Below are 20,185 nucleotides of genomic sequence, written 5' to 3' on the forward strand. Positions count from 1 at the left end.
GTATAATGATTTATTTTAATTTAATATGCAACTCAAACTTGATTAATATTAAAATAGCTTTACCTTAACTGCTGTAAAGATTATTATATCTACCTAACTGTTTCAAATGGGGGCTCCATTAGCATGAGAGATATTAGCAGCTATTGAATAGTGGTTTAAGTGCATAAATCCCAAGGACAACTGAAAGATCTTTTCATTGGCAGGTCTATTAAAAGATTTCTTTGGAGGAACATATGCTTATAAAGGTAAAGACAGTACATCCCACACAGGTCAAGAATAACCTCCTCAAAAGCAGTAAGCATTCCAGGAGGTACCAACAGTACATGAAGCAAATCCCTTTTACAGGCTCCTGAATTTATGTAGCAACTTCCCTCTTCCCCTCAACAGTCACCTGAAAACTACTGCCTGCAGTAAGACCACCCATCATCTCATTAACATTCAGAATCACTGCCACAGAATGAAAACAAAAAATAATGCAAGATGAGAACACAGAAGATCAGAGCCATGCAATGGGCTCTCCCTGAAAACATTCATCACTCATGCAAACTGAACAGCTGCTTCAAGTGTCCCATTTTTCTGCACCAATATAGTTTAGGATGGGTTATTCCATGTATCAGATTATTATAAAACAAAGAAATATCAAAACAAAAGAAGAAAAAAAAGTAGTAGGTATTAATTTTCCTCCCTTTTACTTGGGTATAATCCTTTCATTCATAAAGTACAAGACCAATTAGTAATTCTAATAATTGAAACATATTCATCTCAACTTTTCTAAATATGCCATGCATGGGCAGCCAGCATTTTTGAGAACATGCACAGAGGTCAAGATTGGCTAAAAATCTCTCATGTGTAAGAGAATGCTTTGATTTGCATGCAATGACAATTTGATTAAGCATTACTGTGGGGCATTGTGTTAAGAAAGGCTGCTAGATTTTTTCGCAACTATCATCTATCTCAGCATAGAGAATTAGCCATCCTAAGTAAGCCCAACACTTCACCCACCAAGAGGGGGACCTCAAGAGAATGTACTTAAATGATTTAATACTTTCTGAACACAAACGCACAAAGAAAAATCATGAGATGGCTCCACTACTGCATCTATCAATTGTGAAGTCTTACAAGAATTCTTTCCAGTTCAATTTCTTGTAAGACCAACAACTTAATTCACAAAGTGATTTGAGATCTACCATCTGTTGTCACGTACCATTACTCAGTGAAATCTGTCCAGTACAGAAAAACATCTGAATGAGCAACTGGATAAAATAAAGACCTGAGCATGTGCGGACAAAGAAAAGTACAAGATATCTGAATCCTTACTGCAGACCACCTTCTTCCAATTTACCTATACGGAACAGCCAGTAAATACAGCCTACATATTAGCAAAGGTTTTAGATTCCTCATTGATGCTAACACCTTGAAGACTACCATCTACAAATAGTACTTTCTATCAAATGCAATGAGGTATCTCAGCAGATACCCGTCTCGGATGTCCTGACCTCAATACCACAGTCCTACCATACTAAAATACCTCGGTGAAAGCCATCAGGGTTAGGAAATTCAACCACATAAAGAATGGTAGCTGGATGCTGTCCACCATTCTCTCCATTGACTTCCCACACAGTATCAGCATAAGTACAAGGTCTCTATTTTTATCTCTATTGTGGTGACTATCTGGATCCAGCAAATCTAAAAGAAAAAAAAAAAAAAAAAAGAGAAAGAAGTCTAGGATTATTTCCTCAAGTATTATAGAATCTCCTACCCTAAAGAGCAAAACCATTCTGCTCAAAGCCTTCATTGCAATTTAAACCCCCAATGAATCCCAGACCCTTTTAATCCAATGCAAAATCCTTTCTTCTGTTAGAGTCTCCTATAATTCTGGCAAAATATACTTAGGCCTTGTGTACTGAAATTACTTATGCAAATGTTCTTAGTACATACATTTTGTGTAAGAGTTCTTCAGCAAGGCCTTCTCATCTTGCCTTTTGTGAAGAATTTTGGGGTGAAAATGATGAAAATCCATGTAAAGATAGATGTGAACTGATTTAATTCAATCACACTGCTGGAAGGTACAGCAAGAAATGCAGCCTCCCCATCCATAAAGTGTTTATGAAAACATTCCACCAGCAATTTACGTCTGTGTCAGACAAATGAAAGCAGTGTCAGAACTTGCATTCTTTGTGTTGAACCATCCAAAAACAACACAGAAAAGCCAGATTATCTACCACAGTCAGCATTTTAATTGCTTTCAAATTTAATTTGTGTGAGGTTTTTTCTTTTTAAATCCCTATGACATACACCTAATCACTAACAAAAAGATTATTTTGGCACCATTGCTTTCAGCTTCTCAGTATTTATGTGGGATACTTACCTTCGTAAAACAATGTTTCCCACCTTCCTCGGGAAGTTATTAAACTTCTCTCAGATTACACCAGTAAACCATTGTGCAGGTACGTATGTATGTGCATACATGCACATAAGTACAAGCCATACATCCAGGCAGGGAAGTTGAGGTTCCTTAATGAATAAGGCAGACGTTGCAAGCAACATGTCCCTCCAACTTTCAAAACTGATGGCGTCATAAATAGTAAACCTTTTCCCACTATTGCATGTATTTACTTCTAAACGGCAAGAGCTGACTGAGTGAAGGCATTTACCAGATCTGTAGAAAACACAGCTGGATTTATCTTGTCTGAAGGATTGGTATCTACCCTGCTTTTAGGGAATATGGACCTACTGGTTATCTACACAGTATCCGATGAATTCATACACTCATGCATGAATACTCTCTCATGTATTTATAAAGGAAGTTATACATTCTCACGTAGGAATACCTGAAATTTCAGTTAGTCTCAAGAATATTCTTATTTTATTGATATACTGTATCTTAACCATGTACCGGAAGTACATCAACTGAGTAACGGGAGAACAAAAGTAATCTGGTATCAAACTCACAGTGTTATCACCCGATAGAAGAGTTGCTTTGTTGTACCTTTAGCAGCAGTAATAACACACTGATCATTTGAACCCACTGCAGACAAGTGCCTTAAGTCAAGGATCTGCTTATAAAGGCACAACTTAAAAAAACCCAAACAAAAAAACCGAACAACAACAAAAAACCCAGTATCTGCTTACAAAACAGAAAACATAGAAAATAGGGCTGTAAGCTCTTGGAGAGGGTAAGGCGTGATTCTTTCGTATACATATGCTCAAAATACAGGTTTATGATCATCTAAACATCTGAATTTAGGCAGAGCCTCACTCATAACTCAAAGGGAAGCTCCCCAAACCAGGCACAGGACATGACCAAAGAGATGGCCATTCTCTTTAGTTGGGCACTTGCATTTTCGTATTAAAAGGCAAAGTTGTGTTTGTTTGGTTTTTTTTAACCAGCAGTTAAGTATTCAAAAAAGGAGACTGAGATGCGTCAACAGAAGTATCTGACAGGCTCAGGACATCTAGCAGTATTATGACAAGCACTTTTACAAAAAACAATCTACAAATATACATACTCTGTCTTTTGAACCATACTACTAGTGGAGCCAAACAGAGACACTTTCACTACCTTCACTACCAGTTCTCATAAACAAGTAACCAAATTCTTTAACCTTAATTTAATTTAAAGCTAATATGGAAAATTATGGGCAAAGATCAGACAGAAGAATTATCCTCTTATGAAAAAGATCACTAAAGCAAGACTAGAAATAGCACAACAAGCCTTTATTATGGCTTTTTGAACAAATACACAGATTTATCTTGTACTGCTATAGTACCTTCAGCAGTTTCATTGTCAGGTCCCATTTTCTGCTTCCTCCATTCTCCCCTTCTACTGATTCAAAACCATCCCTTTAACACATCATTCCTAATTAGATGATTAGTGCTTGGAAGGGCAGGAGATAAGTCATTTGCATAATTTAATCATAAAAAGAAGTTAAAGATACAGATTTTGCTGTTCGTTTGTACAATTATCTTCACCGGCCTGGGGGGCTGAGATATTAATGTGATTAAACAGTATTTCTGCAAACAGGCAACTGTGTGTCCTCTATTAAAGCAGAGCTGGAGGCAAATGAAAAATTAATTTTAGAAGACAATCAATTTTATTCTACATGACTGTAATAAATAACAGCCCATCTGCAGACAAGTCATTAGGCCCTGGGAGGCTACATGTGTCACAAAGTCTAAATGACATACAAAGCCGAATTTTCCACCAAAACCAGAATGAGTAATAAATAGTCCACCAACTGCCATTCCTGTTCAGAAAGTGCATAGGATTTCCCAGAAAATCAGGTGTATCTGTAAAGTACTAATCACTGACCACAATTTAAGCTTACACAGTATTCAGAAATACAGGTACTTGGTGGCTTCACCTCCATCATGCTTTCAGTCTCAGCTTGAGAAAGGTCAAAGTTTTTCCACCTATATTAGTGACTACCAGTAATGAACAATCCCCATCTTTTGCGAGACTGCTACTGCTTCGAAACACAGAATCAATAGGCCTTGAACAGAACCAAAGTTTCTTAGATACTGGTTTTCCCAATACTCTGCCAAAATAATTTTCAATTGAACAGTTGTAAAAGAACAAACTGATTTTAACATGTGCAAGAACTTGAATCAATAGCTATGAAAAATCAAGACTTTTCTGAATTCTACCTCCAAGAACAAATCAAGAGTTGACTAAACAGCCAGGATGCTACCTATGACACTGTAACCTTTATGAATGTACATGCTTATTAAGGATATATAATTACCAGTTTCCTACTTTTTAAACTGTTAAGGTGCATAATATTTTTTCCACTGCTCTTTACACGCAGTCACCTCCACTTAGAATATTAAATACCCCTCCCTTGATTAAAAATAATCAAGATTGAGTGTAATCACATTTCCTATATTTGAGACTAAGTAAGGATTTCTTCATATCAGTAATGTACAACATATGCACAGTAACAAGTTTAGAACAACTAGTATTCACTCTACAGAAAATATTTTCTGTTTATCACCATTGGTAAACTTTCCACAATAGGAGAAGTGAAAATTCCTATATGAGTTTGCACAAACACCTTGTAATCCCCTGTTCTTGGCAAGAGTTTACCAGGCAATGCAAGCATATATTTACTGATTCTTACTACTTCTAGCCCGTGTAGTGCCTTTCATCAGAAGAATTCAAATACACAGTTTCTTTACCTGAATGTTTTGGCGTTCCACTCTGTACTTTCTCTCTGTTTATTTTCTACATGAGTATATGGACTTAAGAGAGTAATTAAAATCTATCCAAATATGAGATTAGCTAAATATGTAGGGGATGCAACTGATTTCCGAAGGAGCCTTTCATTATTCCACTTCCGAATGTGCACAAAATGTTTCCTGGTGTGGACCAAAGTGACTTACAGATTAGTTCATGGATATGCATTTAGTTTTGATTGCTTTCTGTGCTCCTGATCCAAAACCACTGAAATCAATTGAAAGACTCTGGTTCTGCAACGGTTCCATTGCAGAATTTCATCTGCAATGAGGTCAAAAGGACAAAGCAATCTTCACACAAGATCCAAAGCCTTCATGTTCATTCAGTCTCCTCTATAGTGTTGCATAGAAAGCTTATAGCCAAATATTAACGCATTCTTTAACTGAGTTATTAACACTTAAATACCTTCAGTGTTAAATCTCCTGTACTTTTTTCTTTCTGTCCCATGACTCAGTTGGGTCAGTTTCCGACCACCACTGACTAGCTATGTTTTAAGACCCTCAACAGCATCATTGCAAAATACACGATGAATTGAATACAAAGACTCCATCTGCTCTGAAAAAAAGGTAGTTGAAACCAGTGTTTCAGAATAGGGCATTATGAAAAATCAACAGCAGAAAAAGGAAGGTTCCAATTTTGCCCACAGTCATACAACAGAACTAAGCAATCATCCCAAGCACTTTAAGTGTTCTTTGCCCACTTATTGTCTGTAGATTTGTTTACTATCACTCAAATTCTCATAGCGCTAGACATCAAAGGGGATTATTTTGGAAGCAACGTGACATCATCAGATAAACTACTTCATGTGCATAAGATGCTAAAAAAGAGCTTCTAATCAGAAGGCAGAAAAATGAACAGCAGCATCAAAAAACCCTCCTAACAAACAAACAAACAACTTCCCCCAAAGTAGGTGTTTAAAGGTTTAAAAAAAAAAAAAAAAAAAAAGAGGAAAGGGGAAAAAAAAAAAAAGTAGTTTACAAGGCCAGAGGATCTACTAAACCCCTGTATGAAAATATGGTCAAGAATATCTTAAGAAACTTTTTAAAATGGAAAGACTCTTTTGAAACTTGAAAGACAACTCAATGACCATTCAACACAAGTGAAACCTGCAATTGTTGTCTACAATGGAACGCTCTTTGTGTATTCAGTTATTGTGGTGTTATTGTCAATGACGGATCCATCTAGATGACGGGGGAAAGATGAGGCTGTGTAGCTACACAGCCCTATGTACCTGAAGGTGTCAAAGCGAAATTCTGGGGCAGCAAAAATTATAATCTGGGGTGGGAAATTATAATCGCAGAATAGGCACAGCAAGAAATTCTGCAATAAATTCAACGTACTCTGCATGCAGCGTACAGATCATCAGCTCTCTTGCCGCAACTCTAACATGCTGTGGTCACCTCAGCCTACTGCACCCAACGCATAGCAACTTCAACCTTTCTTGGACTCCCTTACCTGACTGTGCAGGTGCTAAAGGACTGAACTGTTCAAGCATACTGTCTGCAATCCAGGCCTTTAACACCCAGGAATCCCAGACAAACATACCGCATCCATCAGCTCAGCCTCCCTGTTCCTCCTTTCTTCTCCCTGTAAATCAATAACCAACTCCTACTAAGGTTTACACTTTCTGAGACACAACTTCGCTGTGAGGCAGCAGCAGGCAGGCATAAGATGTGGTGTGTGATGTTCTTTCGTCTTCCCTTTTTTTCCCCTAGAAAGCAGATGGATGGAGCACCTATTACTACCTAACACTGGCAGGACAATAACCTACAAATAACCACATCTCCTTCTGAAATCATCCACCCATCTCAGAGAACCGCGAGGCACTGGGAGGATGGCTACATTCACATACCTTTTGTGGCACACAGGTAGAGGACAACCAGCAGAAGCAAGGTTGCTACTTCTGCTTGGCTGACAAACATCAGAAAAGTACTTACGCAGAAACAGACAAACTTGCTGTAGGTTAGGGGAAGCCAACGCAACAAGACGTATCTAACTACACTTACAGACGCAATACAAGAACGAAAATCATTCAGACCCTAATATAACACACTACTGAAATCAAATCCAGTGCTGGTAGAATTAGTCCCTAACCGAGCTGGCCTACATGCCACACTTAGCAGCAGAGGTGTTCAACCCTGCCAGGCATTTAACTTTCTGTTAATAGCAAAGTTTGGAAAAACACAACAAAAATATAGAGCTTATACTATTACAAACTTCACATGAATGGGTAAAAAAAAAAAAAGTTCTTATAAAGAGTCTCTATCTGGATCAGAATACATCAGCGTAAGAACTCAGTCTGCTTGTCTTCATTCAGAGAACGAGTTCTTAAAATGTATTTAACTGTCTACTGCCATACTCTGAACTACTGCACAACAGTCACTGCATTACTCAGTAAAGATGCTCACAATAAATATAGCACAAATATTTTGTTTTGTTTCCACACCTACATGAATACAGACTCTCCCAGTATAATAAAGGGTTAAATTTTTCAGTCAGTAAGATTAAAAGCTAAAACTGTAAACCTTTAAGGATGAAGAACTAAGAAGATGGAACAGTTTATTAGAGGACTGCTGGTTGGGGCAGCAGTAAAATTTTGAAGAAAGCATATCAAAAAACGCAAGATAAGTAAACGATCAAAAACTCCTCTAGCTTAACATGCAAGAGAAAAGTATTTCATGAAATTGCAAGACAACCTTTCTTGAGTTCCAGCAGGAAGAAAGAGATTTGTTTGAACCAAAAGTCAGTTGTGCAACAAGTAAGGCAATTTATAAAAACGGAGCAGAAAGAAGTGACAGTGATTATGGTTCTGATCCCAGACAAGAAGTCTTCGTTCTGGTGTATCACAGCAGGATCAATTAACTTTCCAAAGCACTTCTGATTATGAGAGAGAGCAAGGTTTGCAGCGTGTTACAGCAACCATTCTGGCCAAACCTTTCCTGAGGGCTCCTTCTCAAAGGGGCACGGTGGTCGTGCGAGCCGCGAGCAACGCATCGCCCCTTCCGCGCAGATACGGCCCGCAGCGGGAGCGCAGCACGCTGCTGCGCCGCACGCGCGCGAGGCAGCGGGAAGCAAAAGGGATGGCGTCTTTAGCGAGTCTCACGATGAGAGCACAAAGTGCGCTGACAGATCGCTTCGTTATGTACCGTAGTTCTCTGCAAAACAGTCAGAAGAACCTTGTAGCAGGTAAAAGTGATTTCTTAATAATGAGACGCTCGACGTATTTTAAGGACTCGCCTATCAATACATGAAGTGCCATATAAAAAACACCAAATAAAGCCTTACAAGCCTACAAAAAACCTCCACAGACCTACAAATACATATTTCAACAACAAGCTCGTGCAACAGAGAAAACACAACGCCGAGTTCCCTACCTCGGGTCCTGTTTCAGTATTCATGTTCTGCTGTTTTCTAACTGCCAGCATTTTACTACCTTCTTCTGTTTGGGGTTTTTGTTGTTGGTTTTTCTTGTTTGGGTTTTTTTTTTGTTTTGTTGGGGTTTTTTGGGTGGTTTTGTTGGTTTTTTGTATTTTAAGTCTCATTGGAAAGACTTGAAATTTTTTCCCACTTCTATTTTTCAGTATTACCTCAGAATCTTTTTAGAAAATTGCCCTCCTTCAGCACAAAACAACGTTTAAAAGCACGAGGACAAGAAGAGGCAGCTCCAGAGACCGGCAGCAGCGAAGCGAGGTGCCTTCATCAACTTCGCAAAAAACAACAGGGATAATGTTTCACAGACACCGGACATTTTCTGATTAACTGTTATAAAAACAGTCTATTAGCTGTCACGTAAAACTTGTACTAGGCAAAAACAACTGTTCTATGTGTAAGAACAAGCATAATGCATAGTATTTTAAATATACTGATTAGAAGTTCTAAATGAAACTCAATATTTTTTCTTTAAACTAGCTTGATCTTCTTAATTAGCAATTCTTAAATTACTGTAACATACAAGTAACTAAATCCCCCTACTGGCACAAGGTCTGTGCTAAGAGCTTTCTTACAGCCACCTCTTTTTTTTTTTTTTTTAATTACAAATGTATAAATATTCCTTCTCAGCTAGCGGTGGGGAATAAAACAAGTCAGCTCATCAGCACACACCTATAGGATTTCAGGAAATCATTTGTGAGACAGAGGAAGCACAATCCGAACATGACGCGGTTGCTTCAGCGAGGGTTACAACTCACCCTCTGCCTGGGTGAGGACAAAGGCAATGGCGGAGCACCCGCATTTGCCGGCCCGAGCGACCCGTCGGTGGGGCAGCGCCCACAGCGGTGGCTAGCCGCGACGCCTGTTCACAGCTTCCACAACCCCCACAGAATCCAGTCGTCCCAATGAACGCCCATAAAATCCTCCTTTCACAGCACAGTTATTTCTATTCTGTAAAATGGTTGTGCAGAGAGGCTGAGAGTCTCCGTCCTCTGAAACACTCAAAATCTGACTGGACGCAGTTCTGGACCACCGGCTCTAGCTGAGCCTGCCTAAACAGAGGAGCTGGACTAGATCATCTCAAGAGGACCCTGCCAAACTCAACAATTCTGGGATTCTGCAAAAGACATTAGATTTGGAACTCCGTACACACACAGTGTAAAAATAATTTTGATTAACTTTTAAAATAAAGTGTTCGGTTTTAGTTCCACCATCCATACAGGTTTGGAAACAGGAGAGAAAAATGACTCAATGTTCTGTTGACTGAAGTACCACGGGGACATCCCAAGCTAAAAGTTCTCTTGCCACAGACTGGACAGAAATAAAATTACATGCCGAGAATGTTACTCACTACGGCTACGAGAAGTATCAAAAAAAAAAAAAATTAAAGACTTTTAGTAAGGACACCAAGATAGTTCCTACAGCCATATAAGTTCATTTAGGAAATCTAGTTTGTGTCCATAGCAAATGCAATTTAAACTAAATTTCTGGATTATTCCAAAGCCTCTCTCTTTATAAATATGTATGCAAAATTTTTCAAAAATCAAAGTTGATTTCCATGGTTTGGGAGAGAGGCTTTAGAATAATCCAGAAATTTAGATTAAATTGTATTTTTATATATATATATATATATATGTGTGTGTGTGTATATTAATTACAGAAGTCCCATATTAAATCTAAGTTCCACTTCTATTTACAGGGTAGCTGAAATGTGTTGTCCAATAAAATATGAACACTGTGAGCACAGGAGCCTATGCCTGAGAATGAGAGATCCGAGTGCAAAACGATGTGCAAAAATAGTATTGAGATTCTTTCAACTAAAAATCAGAGCTACCTCTGTCCAAAATACTATTAGGACTTGAAAGGGTTCACCCTACCAGAGACAAAAAAAAAAAAAAAAAGTAGAGGTGGCATTCAAAAGAGTAAGCACAACCTCCTGGCATGAAGAACATTTCTGCTTCTTAGCACAGGCAACCCGTAACAGTCTTATAAGCTGGTGAGATGTATCAGGTTGAGTCTTGAATAGAACAACTGAAAGGAAAGTGCACTGATGATGCAAAACATAACATATTTCAGTACATTCTAGTTATAAACAGACTAGACTGCACATACTTTTAGACCAAATAAAATAGGTAACATCTTGATTCTAAAAACACACTTTTTACCCAACCCCCCCAAAGTAATTTTTCCTTTGTTTTTCCCTATTTAACCATCAGGTATTCAAGCAGAATAATCTATTTTATAGAAGGAGCGCAATCAAAAAAAAATCCAACATCATTACAGGAGATGACTTCAAAATTCTAGGTCTACCCTACGCTTCGTGTCACACACAACTACAGCTAGTGTCGAGGGCAACTGAACTTCTGAACCGAAGCAGAAAAAGACTGTGAGATACTTAAGATTTTCACCCGATTCACTGATATGATACGTTATAGAAGCTACCTAGCTCAAGAAGGACAGAAAACCAGTTGAATTGCTGGGAAAAATCTGCAGGAACACATATTAAGGATCTTTTCAATACTTACATTCCTATTGTATATTATAAAATACATTTCATTGCAATCCTTCAGTGTCTATGTGCCAAATCCTTAACTAATACTGTCACTAGAAACCTTCAATTAATGACAACATTAATAGAGCTTTATGTAGCATAGATAATAGGACACATGCATAATATAGCTAGATACCTCAAGTTTTACACATTACTAGTAAAAAGCCCATTAATAAAAAATAATCCAATAAAAGCACTGTTTGTGATGGCATTACCATATTTTTTAGTAGAAGCAAAAAAGAGTTTCCCTCCTAAATAACTACTAAATGCTTAGGGTTCTAACATATTGCTGCAAGCTATAATGGTTATAACTGTTAATCCAATACACCTTTTATACAAACCCATAAACACACGAATGGAAAAATAGCACAGATGTTCATCTCTAATGCAATTTCCATTCAATTTCCTAAGTGCAGTCCCTGTGTGCAAACTAGCTTAACGTTATGTTTAGCTTGCAAATTCTTTTAATAAATAATGAATGCAATAAAACTAGTAGATCAATGGCAAGCTGAGGAATCATAAAAAAAGCCTTTTGTGCTCATGCTGTTGCCGATTTCAAACTTTAATCCAGCGACAGATCGATACTACTTTTTCTTTTTAACCCATCACATAAATAGCAAATAGACTAGATGTAGGTTAAATGCTGTTAGCAGATATCAATTTCCAGAAACTTGATAAGATCAGACACAACTGCAATCGAACATTTTATACCTTAACATATACACAACAACATACACTGCTGAACATTACACTTTAAGGCACTGTACAGTAATAAAGCGAGCACTACTCATTTGTTTTGGTTCTTTTTGGGGAAGTGGTATTTGTAACCGAGTCAAGAAAGGCTCTGACACAGTATATTTTAATGAGCAAAATGGGCTTAGCAGGTCAGGATGTACTGACAAGGAAATATAATCTCCCCCTGCTCGCTAGTGACAATAAACTTTATACGCGCACACAAAACAACAACATAGCTGTGCTACCGAAAAGGAAAGCAAACAAATTTATGTTTTACAGGATTTGGATATTGGAACCTTCTGGGGCAGGTATCAAAGTACATTAGTTAATAGGTATTGGTGTTTCTTAGAGGTTGTAGAACGTGGGGAGAGGGGAAACCCTATTACTAAGTCACTTCGGATAAGCATGCTTTACCAAGAGGGAACAAAGATCAAAAGCATGTAGCCCCAAGGGACAGTTCTAATATCAAGCAGGATAAATCTGAATCACTAAGAATCATTACTAACTAATGTACTTGTGCTTGGTAATGTATGTTTAATCGTAACATACAAAAAATCCTGCCTTAGCTTACACCAAAGGAACACATCACAGAGGGCAATAACTCTGAAGTATCCTCATTATGTTTGTTTTGCTACTAGCACTGTTTACGTAAATAATAATTAAAATGCTGCACTTCCATATACCTACAGGGTTTTATTACACTGATAACCACATGAAGAACTTACAAAAGAAACCAGATGGGAACTTCCTAGGTATTTTAAAAGTAAGGATTTGGATAATTTCTTTCGTAACTTCAGAAAATCCAAAATGACCATTCCTGGAACAGGCACAGAAAAGATTAAAGATCCTACATTCAGCAAGAACAAGATCAGACCCAAAAATACAGCGCCTGTTTGAAAACGCCATATAAACGTAGTTCTTTCAAATGCAGGTTTTAAGCAAATGTGTCCCACCTTTGACGAGAAGGGTTCAGGTCCTAGAAATATTTATAAGTTCTTTGCCCTTGTTCTGGCAAACTGCCCCTGGCACGAAAGGGAGGTTCGCCTCAGCAAAGTCAAAACAGGGACTTTACAGCCCAGATTTCAACACCTTTTTAATATTGATACTGACAAACAGCTCTCACACAACATGAATTCTAGCCTGTAAGCAACGACATAAACAAGGTATAATTCTTTAAAACGTCTCAGGATGCTCATTTTAAATATTTTCTGCAAAATTACCAAGGTAGGTAGATACTAGCTTCTCGCTCTGAGGCCACTGCTATACAACAAAACATGATTTTCTAATTCAGTGATTTTTGCTGTGCTCCTCAGTTCTTCCCAAGCTGATTTTCACCTGCCTTTAAAACAAATGCACGCACACAAACAGAGGCTGCGTGTCCAACCGTAGCCCCAGTGTGAGAATAATTTCCCATCTACAGAGCTGGTCACTTCTGGAGGCTTTCTAAGTATAACGCTATTGCCACACATTGATATATTGGTGAGAGAAAGGCAAATATAACAATGCTAAAGCTTAAACTCATTTGAATAAACTGTGAATTTCTATTACATATATTGTTTCCTTTATCAAATTGGAACTACTGGAGCAAGAATACCAAGAATGCCAACATAAATCTAGATCTGTTACAGCCAGTTTCTCCAGTTTATTCCCAGAAGCCTGAATGACAAAAAGTCAAAGTTATTCTGTTCGGGGGAGAGACTAGGAAAAGGAACATTTGCGATAATTTTTAACATTAAAAGAAACCATCAAAGAGAAAGAGATCAGGTTTAACAAAATGATTGAAGCAAATCACAAAATGCTACTTTATCTTCTAAAGAAAAACAAGGAAGACCGCAAGTGGTTTAATAAAGACTAAAGAGTAAAAGCCAATAAAAACTGTGCATAGCCTACTTGGGAAATAGATCTTCATTATTCATGGCAGAGTACTTCACACTTTGTGCAATCTTTTCCAGAATTTAAAACCGTTCCACAAAGACACATTCCAACCTCTTTTATGATTTGCGTTCCACAGGTTCTACTCCAAGATAATGGATACCAGACTATAGAGATCAGAAATTAACGTTGATCGACAACTTTTCTAACATACCTGGCACTAAATGGTAAGTAGTAACAGAAACATAATAAACAAGTTTTCCTATTGTAAATCTAACAGATGTTGAATGCAGACACATTTTAACTTTAAAAGAAAATTATTAGTAAGAATTAAAAAAAGTCTTACTTCAGCCTGTAATCAATTTGGACACAATGACATTCTACTTATAGCAACACTTTTAACATGTTCTAGTCTTATATTATTTATTCGGATCATTCCTATTACAATGAAATATTAATGTTGAGAAAGTGGTTACTCTATTAAGGAGCTATCCTATGTTTAGATTTTAATATTGATCTCCACTATTTTGGAATAATTAATCATTCTGTATGAAACTGTATTTGTCTGACTTTGTATTATAATATGATCAGAAGTTTAGCATCTTCCACACAATGATGCTCTGATTAAATTTATATTTTGACCTATTCCTAAAGGCTATTTAGTTATTCCAACAGAAGGGGGAAAAGGGGATACCGCCACTTTAAAAGCTTCAATCTCTTTGACATTGCTGGCAGTGTATGGGAACATTAATGCATCTGTCATGATAACAAGCTAAGAATAACATCTAGACATCAAACCGAGCAGAGAATCCATCTGAAGTGATTCATTCAGATCTGTCTCATTGATTTATTAAACACAGGGCAACATCTGCAGCCTCACAGAGCCGCTTGGCAAAATTAATGCAAGATCAATTCAAATGGAAAAAAGTGCAAAAGAGATAAATCAAAACACAATTTGCATGCAGTTCCACAATCAGGCTTATTGGGTGCAAATGCTCAATTTCCCTCCCAAAGCAAATGAGTTTAAATGTTGTTTTATCTTTGTAGAATTGTGTGATTTGAAGTGACAGTGAAGAGTTCTGCAGGTTGAAATGGTGAAAAGAAAAAAAGGAGAAGAAATGCTTGCAAAGACCTTTTGAATATGCAACAAGAATATCATTAATACCTAATTGTTTAGCTTTTTTGTCTTTGCTACAAAAACACAGTATTTTTCAGTTGTAGAAGTCTCAGTAGAAAATTACATATGTATTATGCATATACACATGCAGGAAACATACAAATACTCCATTTTGGAGGAAAAGCATGTTACACATCAAATGGGGAGCTCTATTGCTATGAAAAAAGAAGGGAATTTTAATCAAGGCTTCTCCAGATTATATATGCCTCTGATGAAAATATTCAAGTATTTCAGTAGTTTTGAACAAGTATAGACCTTCAAGATGTCCAAAAAGAAAGCGGGATTTTTCCAAAAGTATAATTAATCTGCTCAGAAAGTGGAAAAATTCCTCTCTGCATCTCTAGCAGAATCCACTATGCTAGTGATCTCTCTTGAGAATGTTTTGAGTGAGTCTCCTCTCCAAGGAAGAAAAGGAAACTGAGAAATTGATCACTGTTTTTATTTTAACATGCTACCCCCTCCAAAATTCACAAGTTTGGCCAAGTCTGAACACATACTAAATATTTACTTAGTCAAAGAAGTTTATATAATCAGATGTCCACATTTAAAATCAATATACAAGGAAGCTCTGTGCAGTGCTACATGACTGGATTGGTTTAATTATAATCTTGACATCATTCTCCTAATAAAAGACAGAGTATTGCTGACTATAGGGTAGCTTTTAATAGACAACATGACTAGACCCTCATTATCTCATAAAATAAAATGTCTGCATTTACTGCTTAAGTTCATTTCTAAAGCCTTTTATTGTTTGTGAATAGCCAAAGTCATACAAAATATTAGCTTAGCTGGATACTTTAAATCATAAAAAACAAGCCACGTACTGAAACGCTGTTTTCTGGGAAGTATTCTTACTATTCACTGAATAATCCAGACCAACACTATGCTTTTTCAGTAGCCAACAATATCCATCAAATACAGAAACCCTGTAGAATAGGTTATGATTATACTCATATAATCCTAATTCTAAGGACTGATATATTTACCTTCATAAAAACGTTCTCACTACAGTTTTAAATTTCATTTTTAAAGTAAAACCTCATTATAGCTTTCTACTTTAAGTAAACGTTATGCTTTACTACTAAAATTAAGCACGTGTCCATAATTTAAGTAATCTTCTGAGGTATTGCAAATTACTAACTAAATTTTGTAAATCTGTTGTACTCACTATGCACTTGAAGATGTAATGAAACGAACGGTTAGTTTCATTTTACAAACCTTGCTTCCGAATTAGGTTACATGATGACGGCTAACGACAATCAAAGTTAGGAACATTTTGTTTACAGGTGAATGAAAATTATACATGTCCTGTTTAAAAAAAGAGCGAAGGTCAAAGATGCTAGATATACGTAACTTGCGTTACACACACAGAACATAAGCACACAAAAAAACTTCCGCTTACAGGTATATTTCTCTGCAGCTCTTATGAGCTCTGTAGACAAGCTCAGCTAAAAAAAAAAAAAATGCCATAGAGTAAGCAGGAGAGGTACAAGTTCTCTTTTTTTCCAATTACATGTAATTGATGTTTCACATTCCGGTTAAAAAAATAATTAAAATGTACACTAACATAAGGGATGTTGACTTTTAAAAGTCAACTAACATTGAAAACCATGATAGCCAGCATTTCTTATTGCTTTTTCTGGCAGCTCTTGAGTTTAATGCAGTATTTCTACAGTATTCAAATCTATATATATAAAAGTCTCTATAAATTAAAAAAATATATATACTACAAAAGCAACGCACAATATTCCAAGTTGAAGGTAATGCTTGAGTCATGCAGTAGAACACCACATATCAAAGGGTTTGCTTCTAAAAGACAACATTTTTTCAAGACTTTACTTCACAGGTAGAGAACCTAAATACTGTATGTATAGCTGTAACAGTTCTACCGTGTTTTATTTCTTTGGTACCATATACTGCAGTGGTTCCCAGGTCACTTCACAGCAAACAAAAATTAGACCACTCATGTATTTAGCTATTTTTAGCCAACATTCTCTCCCAGTAAGTATGGGTTGTTCAAGGGAAAAAAAATAATCTGTAAATAAAATGACATATTAAGCATTCAATTAGCATGATGGAATACAATTAACATTGTTAACTTACAATAGTTGAGAAAAGTTTCACATGTGCTGATAACACTTATCATGCATTACACCTGAAACCGTGAATGCAAAATACATTGATATCAGTAGGTTATTTGAACCAGCGGCATTTTCAAGAGATATAAACAAAGGTTGAGCGATGTTTCAATAAATGAGAAACATTTTAGGAAAAGTAAAGGGACCTGCTATTCCTGAACAGGTAAAAATACTTAGTGTTTTCATAACTAGGCAGGGAGAGCTTGTGCTTACACACATGTTGCATGTACTTTCTGAGTTGAGAGCTTTGACTCCATTTCTGCCCTATTAAATCCCCCCTCCACAGTGCTCTCGCCATATCTTCAGTCTTGGACCAGGTCTTCATTCCACTGCCTGCTCCTTTCAGAGCCTTAGAGCATCACTCAGCTCCTCGCTTACAGCTCCCCTGGCCTCCCTTCTCAGCTGCTCCTAGCATTACTTATTCCCGTCTCCTATCACGGCCGTAAGTCTTTGCCGAAGGAAAAAAAAGTCGTTAAATTCAAGTTTTAAACATTTAACACCCCAGCGTTTCTTGGTCTTAAATCACTGCTTGTAAGACAGCAGAAATCATCAGATTGCATCTAAAGGCCGTATCATCAAATCAGATCCTACTTTTCCCTAAGGAAAAACTTTGGCACGGTCACAGAAATTAAAGAGACGTATTTCTTTAACGGTCAACTTTCATGCTAGTCGAGTTTCAGAAACATTTCAGAGAAGCATTTGCATGTTAAATGTGTCCCTTAGTAACCTTATGTTAACTTTATTCAAATGCGTTAGTCTCAGACCTTACTCATAACACCGTCATTTTAATAAGGCAGCAGTTGTGATGTCACAGAGGTGCATGACATTGAAACAAGCAGGCAGCGGGAGAAGGTGTTACAGAAACAGAACACGAGCAAGAGAAAAAGCACATACTTCAAATAAACATATCTAGGAACTGAGTGCAAGCATCTCTAAAATGTCACCTTTAACATAAAATAATTTTAAACAGAACCAATACTGCTACTCCAGAATGGAAGTCCGGTCTGCTCCTGCTTACGCTCACCGCAGCCAGATCAGGATCAGGCCCCAAATTAGCGCCCACTTAGGGCGCTCGTAAAAAAAACAAACAACAACAACAAAAAAAAACCAACCAAAAAACCAAACACCCAACACGTTCAGTGCTAAGCAGTTAGAAACAGTGACTGAAAAAACAAAGTTACTAAATATTTGCATGCTGCAAGTCGGATATCGCACCCAAAGCTCTCTGAAACAACCTCTGTGAAGAAAGTTTCCTGCCAGACGGCACGCCGAGGCAGATGTTTCTGAAGAGGCATCTCACGAACTGCTGGACGAGGAAATGTCACCTCCCAACACCCCCTCTGACACCCTGCCCCGCTCCACTATGTTTTTTTATGAAGCGCCGAGAGGGGTTTTGTGTTTATTAGATCATTATCATTTCTAAAGGCAGCAGCTATGAGGTCACAAACCAGGATTATAACCCCAAGCATGAAGGACCCAGCAGGGATCTCCCATGAATACAACCCGCTCTGGGCTTAGTGATTGAAGCACGACAGGGCAGGGGCTCGGGCCACACCGGACCTCTTGGTTGCGTGACGTAAAATTATCCCGGAACGCCACCGAGCAACAGTTTGCCCGGGAGCCGCCCGGCCTCCCCCGGCGGGCATCTGCCGCCGGCCGGCGCCGCGCCGCAGCCTGCGCTCGCCCTCCGGGGGCGAGGAATCCTGAGGAGAACCGAAAGTTTCAGCGGAGAAAAATAACGGAGAAAACTCTGGGGGTTTTTGTTAGGAGCGCAGAGGGGAGCTATCGGCGTTCCCGGCGAGGGGAAAAGTTTGAAGAGCGGGGCGCGGCGCGGCCCCGCTGCTGGGCGCTGCCGGCCGGCTCGGGGCCGGAGCAACCCTGCGAAGTTTTTCCGTGTCGGCACGGCCGCGGTGCTCGCCTCCCCCGCCGGCACCGCCGCACCTCAGCCCCCGCTCCCCAGGCCCGGCCCGGGGCTGCTCGCCCCCCCCCCCCCCCCCCTTCACGCAGCGGGGACCCGCGGGGAGAGGAGAGGGACGGGACCCGCCGCCCCCCGCCCCCGGGCACGGCTCCCCGCGGGCCGCCAGCCCCCAGCGGCCGGAGCGGAGCGGGCGGAGGAAAAGCAAAGTTTTGCGGCTCACCTCGCGTTGGTGCAGTCGTTGTACAAAGTTTCGAAGTCCTTCCTGGTGATGAGCTTGCAGCGGTTGACGCCGGGCTGGATGGCCCCCAGCCCCCGCAGGATGCGGACCTGCTCCACCGTGCAGACCACGGGCGATATATCCAGCCGCTTCAGCTTGGTGTAGACCGTGTGCAGCCCTCCCACCAGGTGCTTGAGGAAGAGATCAAAGACCTGCGGCAGGCAGATCAGCTCCTGCCCCTCCACGAGGAACGAGGCTACCTTCACCCCGTGCAGGTCGACCATCTTACACTCGTTGCCGCCGCCGCCGCCCCCGCCGCCGCCGCCCGCGCCGGCCCCGCCGCTGCCGGCGGAGAGGAAACTGTTGACGAGGCTGTTGGTGAGACGCGGGGACTCCGCGGGGCTGGAGTACAGCGGGTCCGCCCGGAACAAGCCCGCCGAGCCCCCCGCGCCGCCGCTGGAAGTTGCGGCGATGACGGGCGGCGCGGAGACAGCCATGGCCAGCCCGGCTCCCCGCCGCGGCTCGGCTCGGCTCGGCTCGGCACGGCGCGGCTCCCCTCGCCTCAGCCCCGCTCGCTCGCCGCGCTCTTTGCGGTACTACTAAAAACAGAGCCGCGCGCCCGCCCTCCCACACGCAGCGGCCGCCGCCAGCCGCGCGCCCAGACCCCTCCCCAGCGCCGCCGGGGGGAAGAGTGACAGCGCCCTCCAGCCAATGCGTCCCGCCCGCCTCCGGCGCGGCCTCGGCGAGTGGCTGCCGGGGCGGCGGGGCGGGGCGGGGCAGCGCCGGCCGCAGCACCTGGGCCGCGGGGCGTGAGGCGGCCGGGCTGAGTCGAGGCCGCTGCCGGCGGCGGGAAGCGGGCGGCGGCCCCGCGGGTGGGTGTGCGTGAGGAGAACCCGCCCGCTTCGCGCCTCT

General features: G+C 40.1%; 1 protein-coding gene across 5 annotated transcripts in view; it reads right to left on the reverse strand.

Annotated features, from left to right (window-relative positions):
- DACH2 (dachshund family transcription factor 2) overlaps positions 1 to 19,870 on the reverse strand; it is a 310,552-nt gene extending 290,682 nt beyond the window's left edge. For all 5 annotated transcript variants that reach the window (XM_087749118.1, XM_087749117.1, XM_087749116.1 and 2 more), the window contains exon 1: positions 19,277 to 19,870. In XM_087749118.1, the coding sequence (XP_087605244.1) occupies positions 19,277 to 19,770 (494 nt within the window). In that variant the 5' untranslated portion in view covers positions 19,771 to 19,870. The remainder of the gene's footprint in view (positions 1 to 19,276) is intronic.
- Positions 19,871 to 20,185: the final 315 nt, after the last annotated feature.

The sequence above is a fragment of the Nipponia nippon genome, unplaced genomic scaffold, assembly GCF_047370975.1.
Source record: "Nipponia nippon isolate SJK-2023a ecotype South Korea unplaced genomic scaffold, ASM4737097v1 scaffold_12, whole genome shotgun sequence".
NCBI classification, from domain to species: domain Eukaryota; kingdom Metazoa; phylum Chordata; class Aves; order Pelecaniformes; family Threskiornithidae; genus Nipponia; species Nipponia nippon.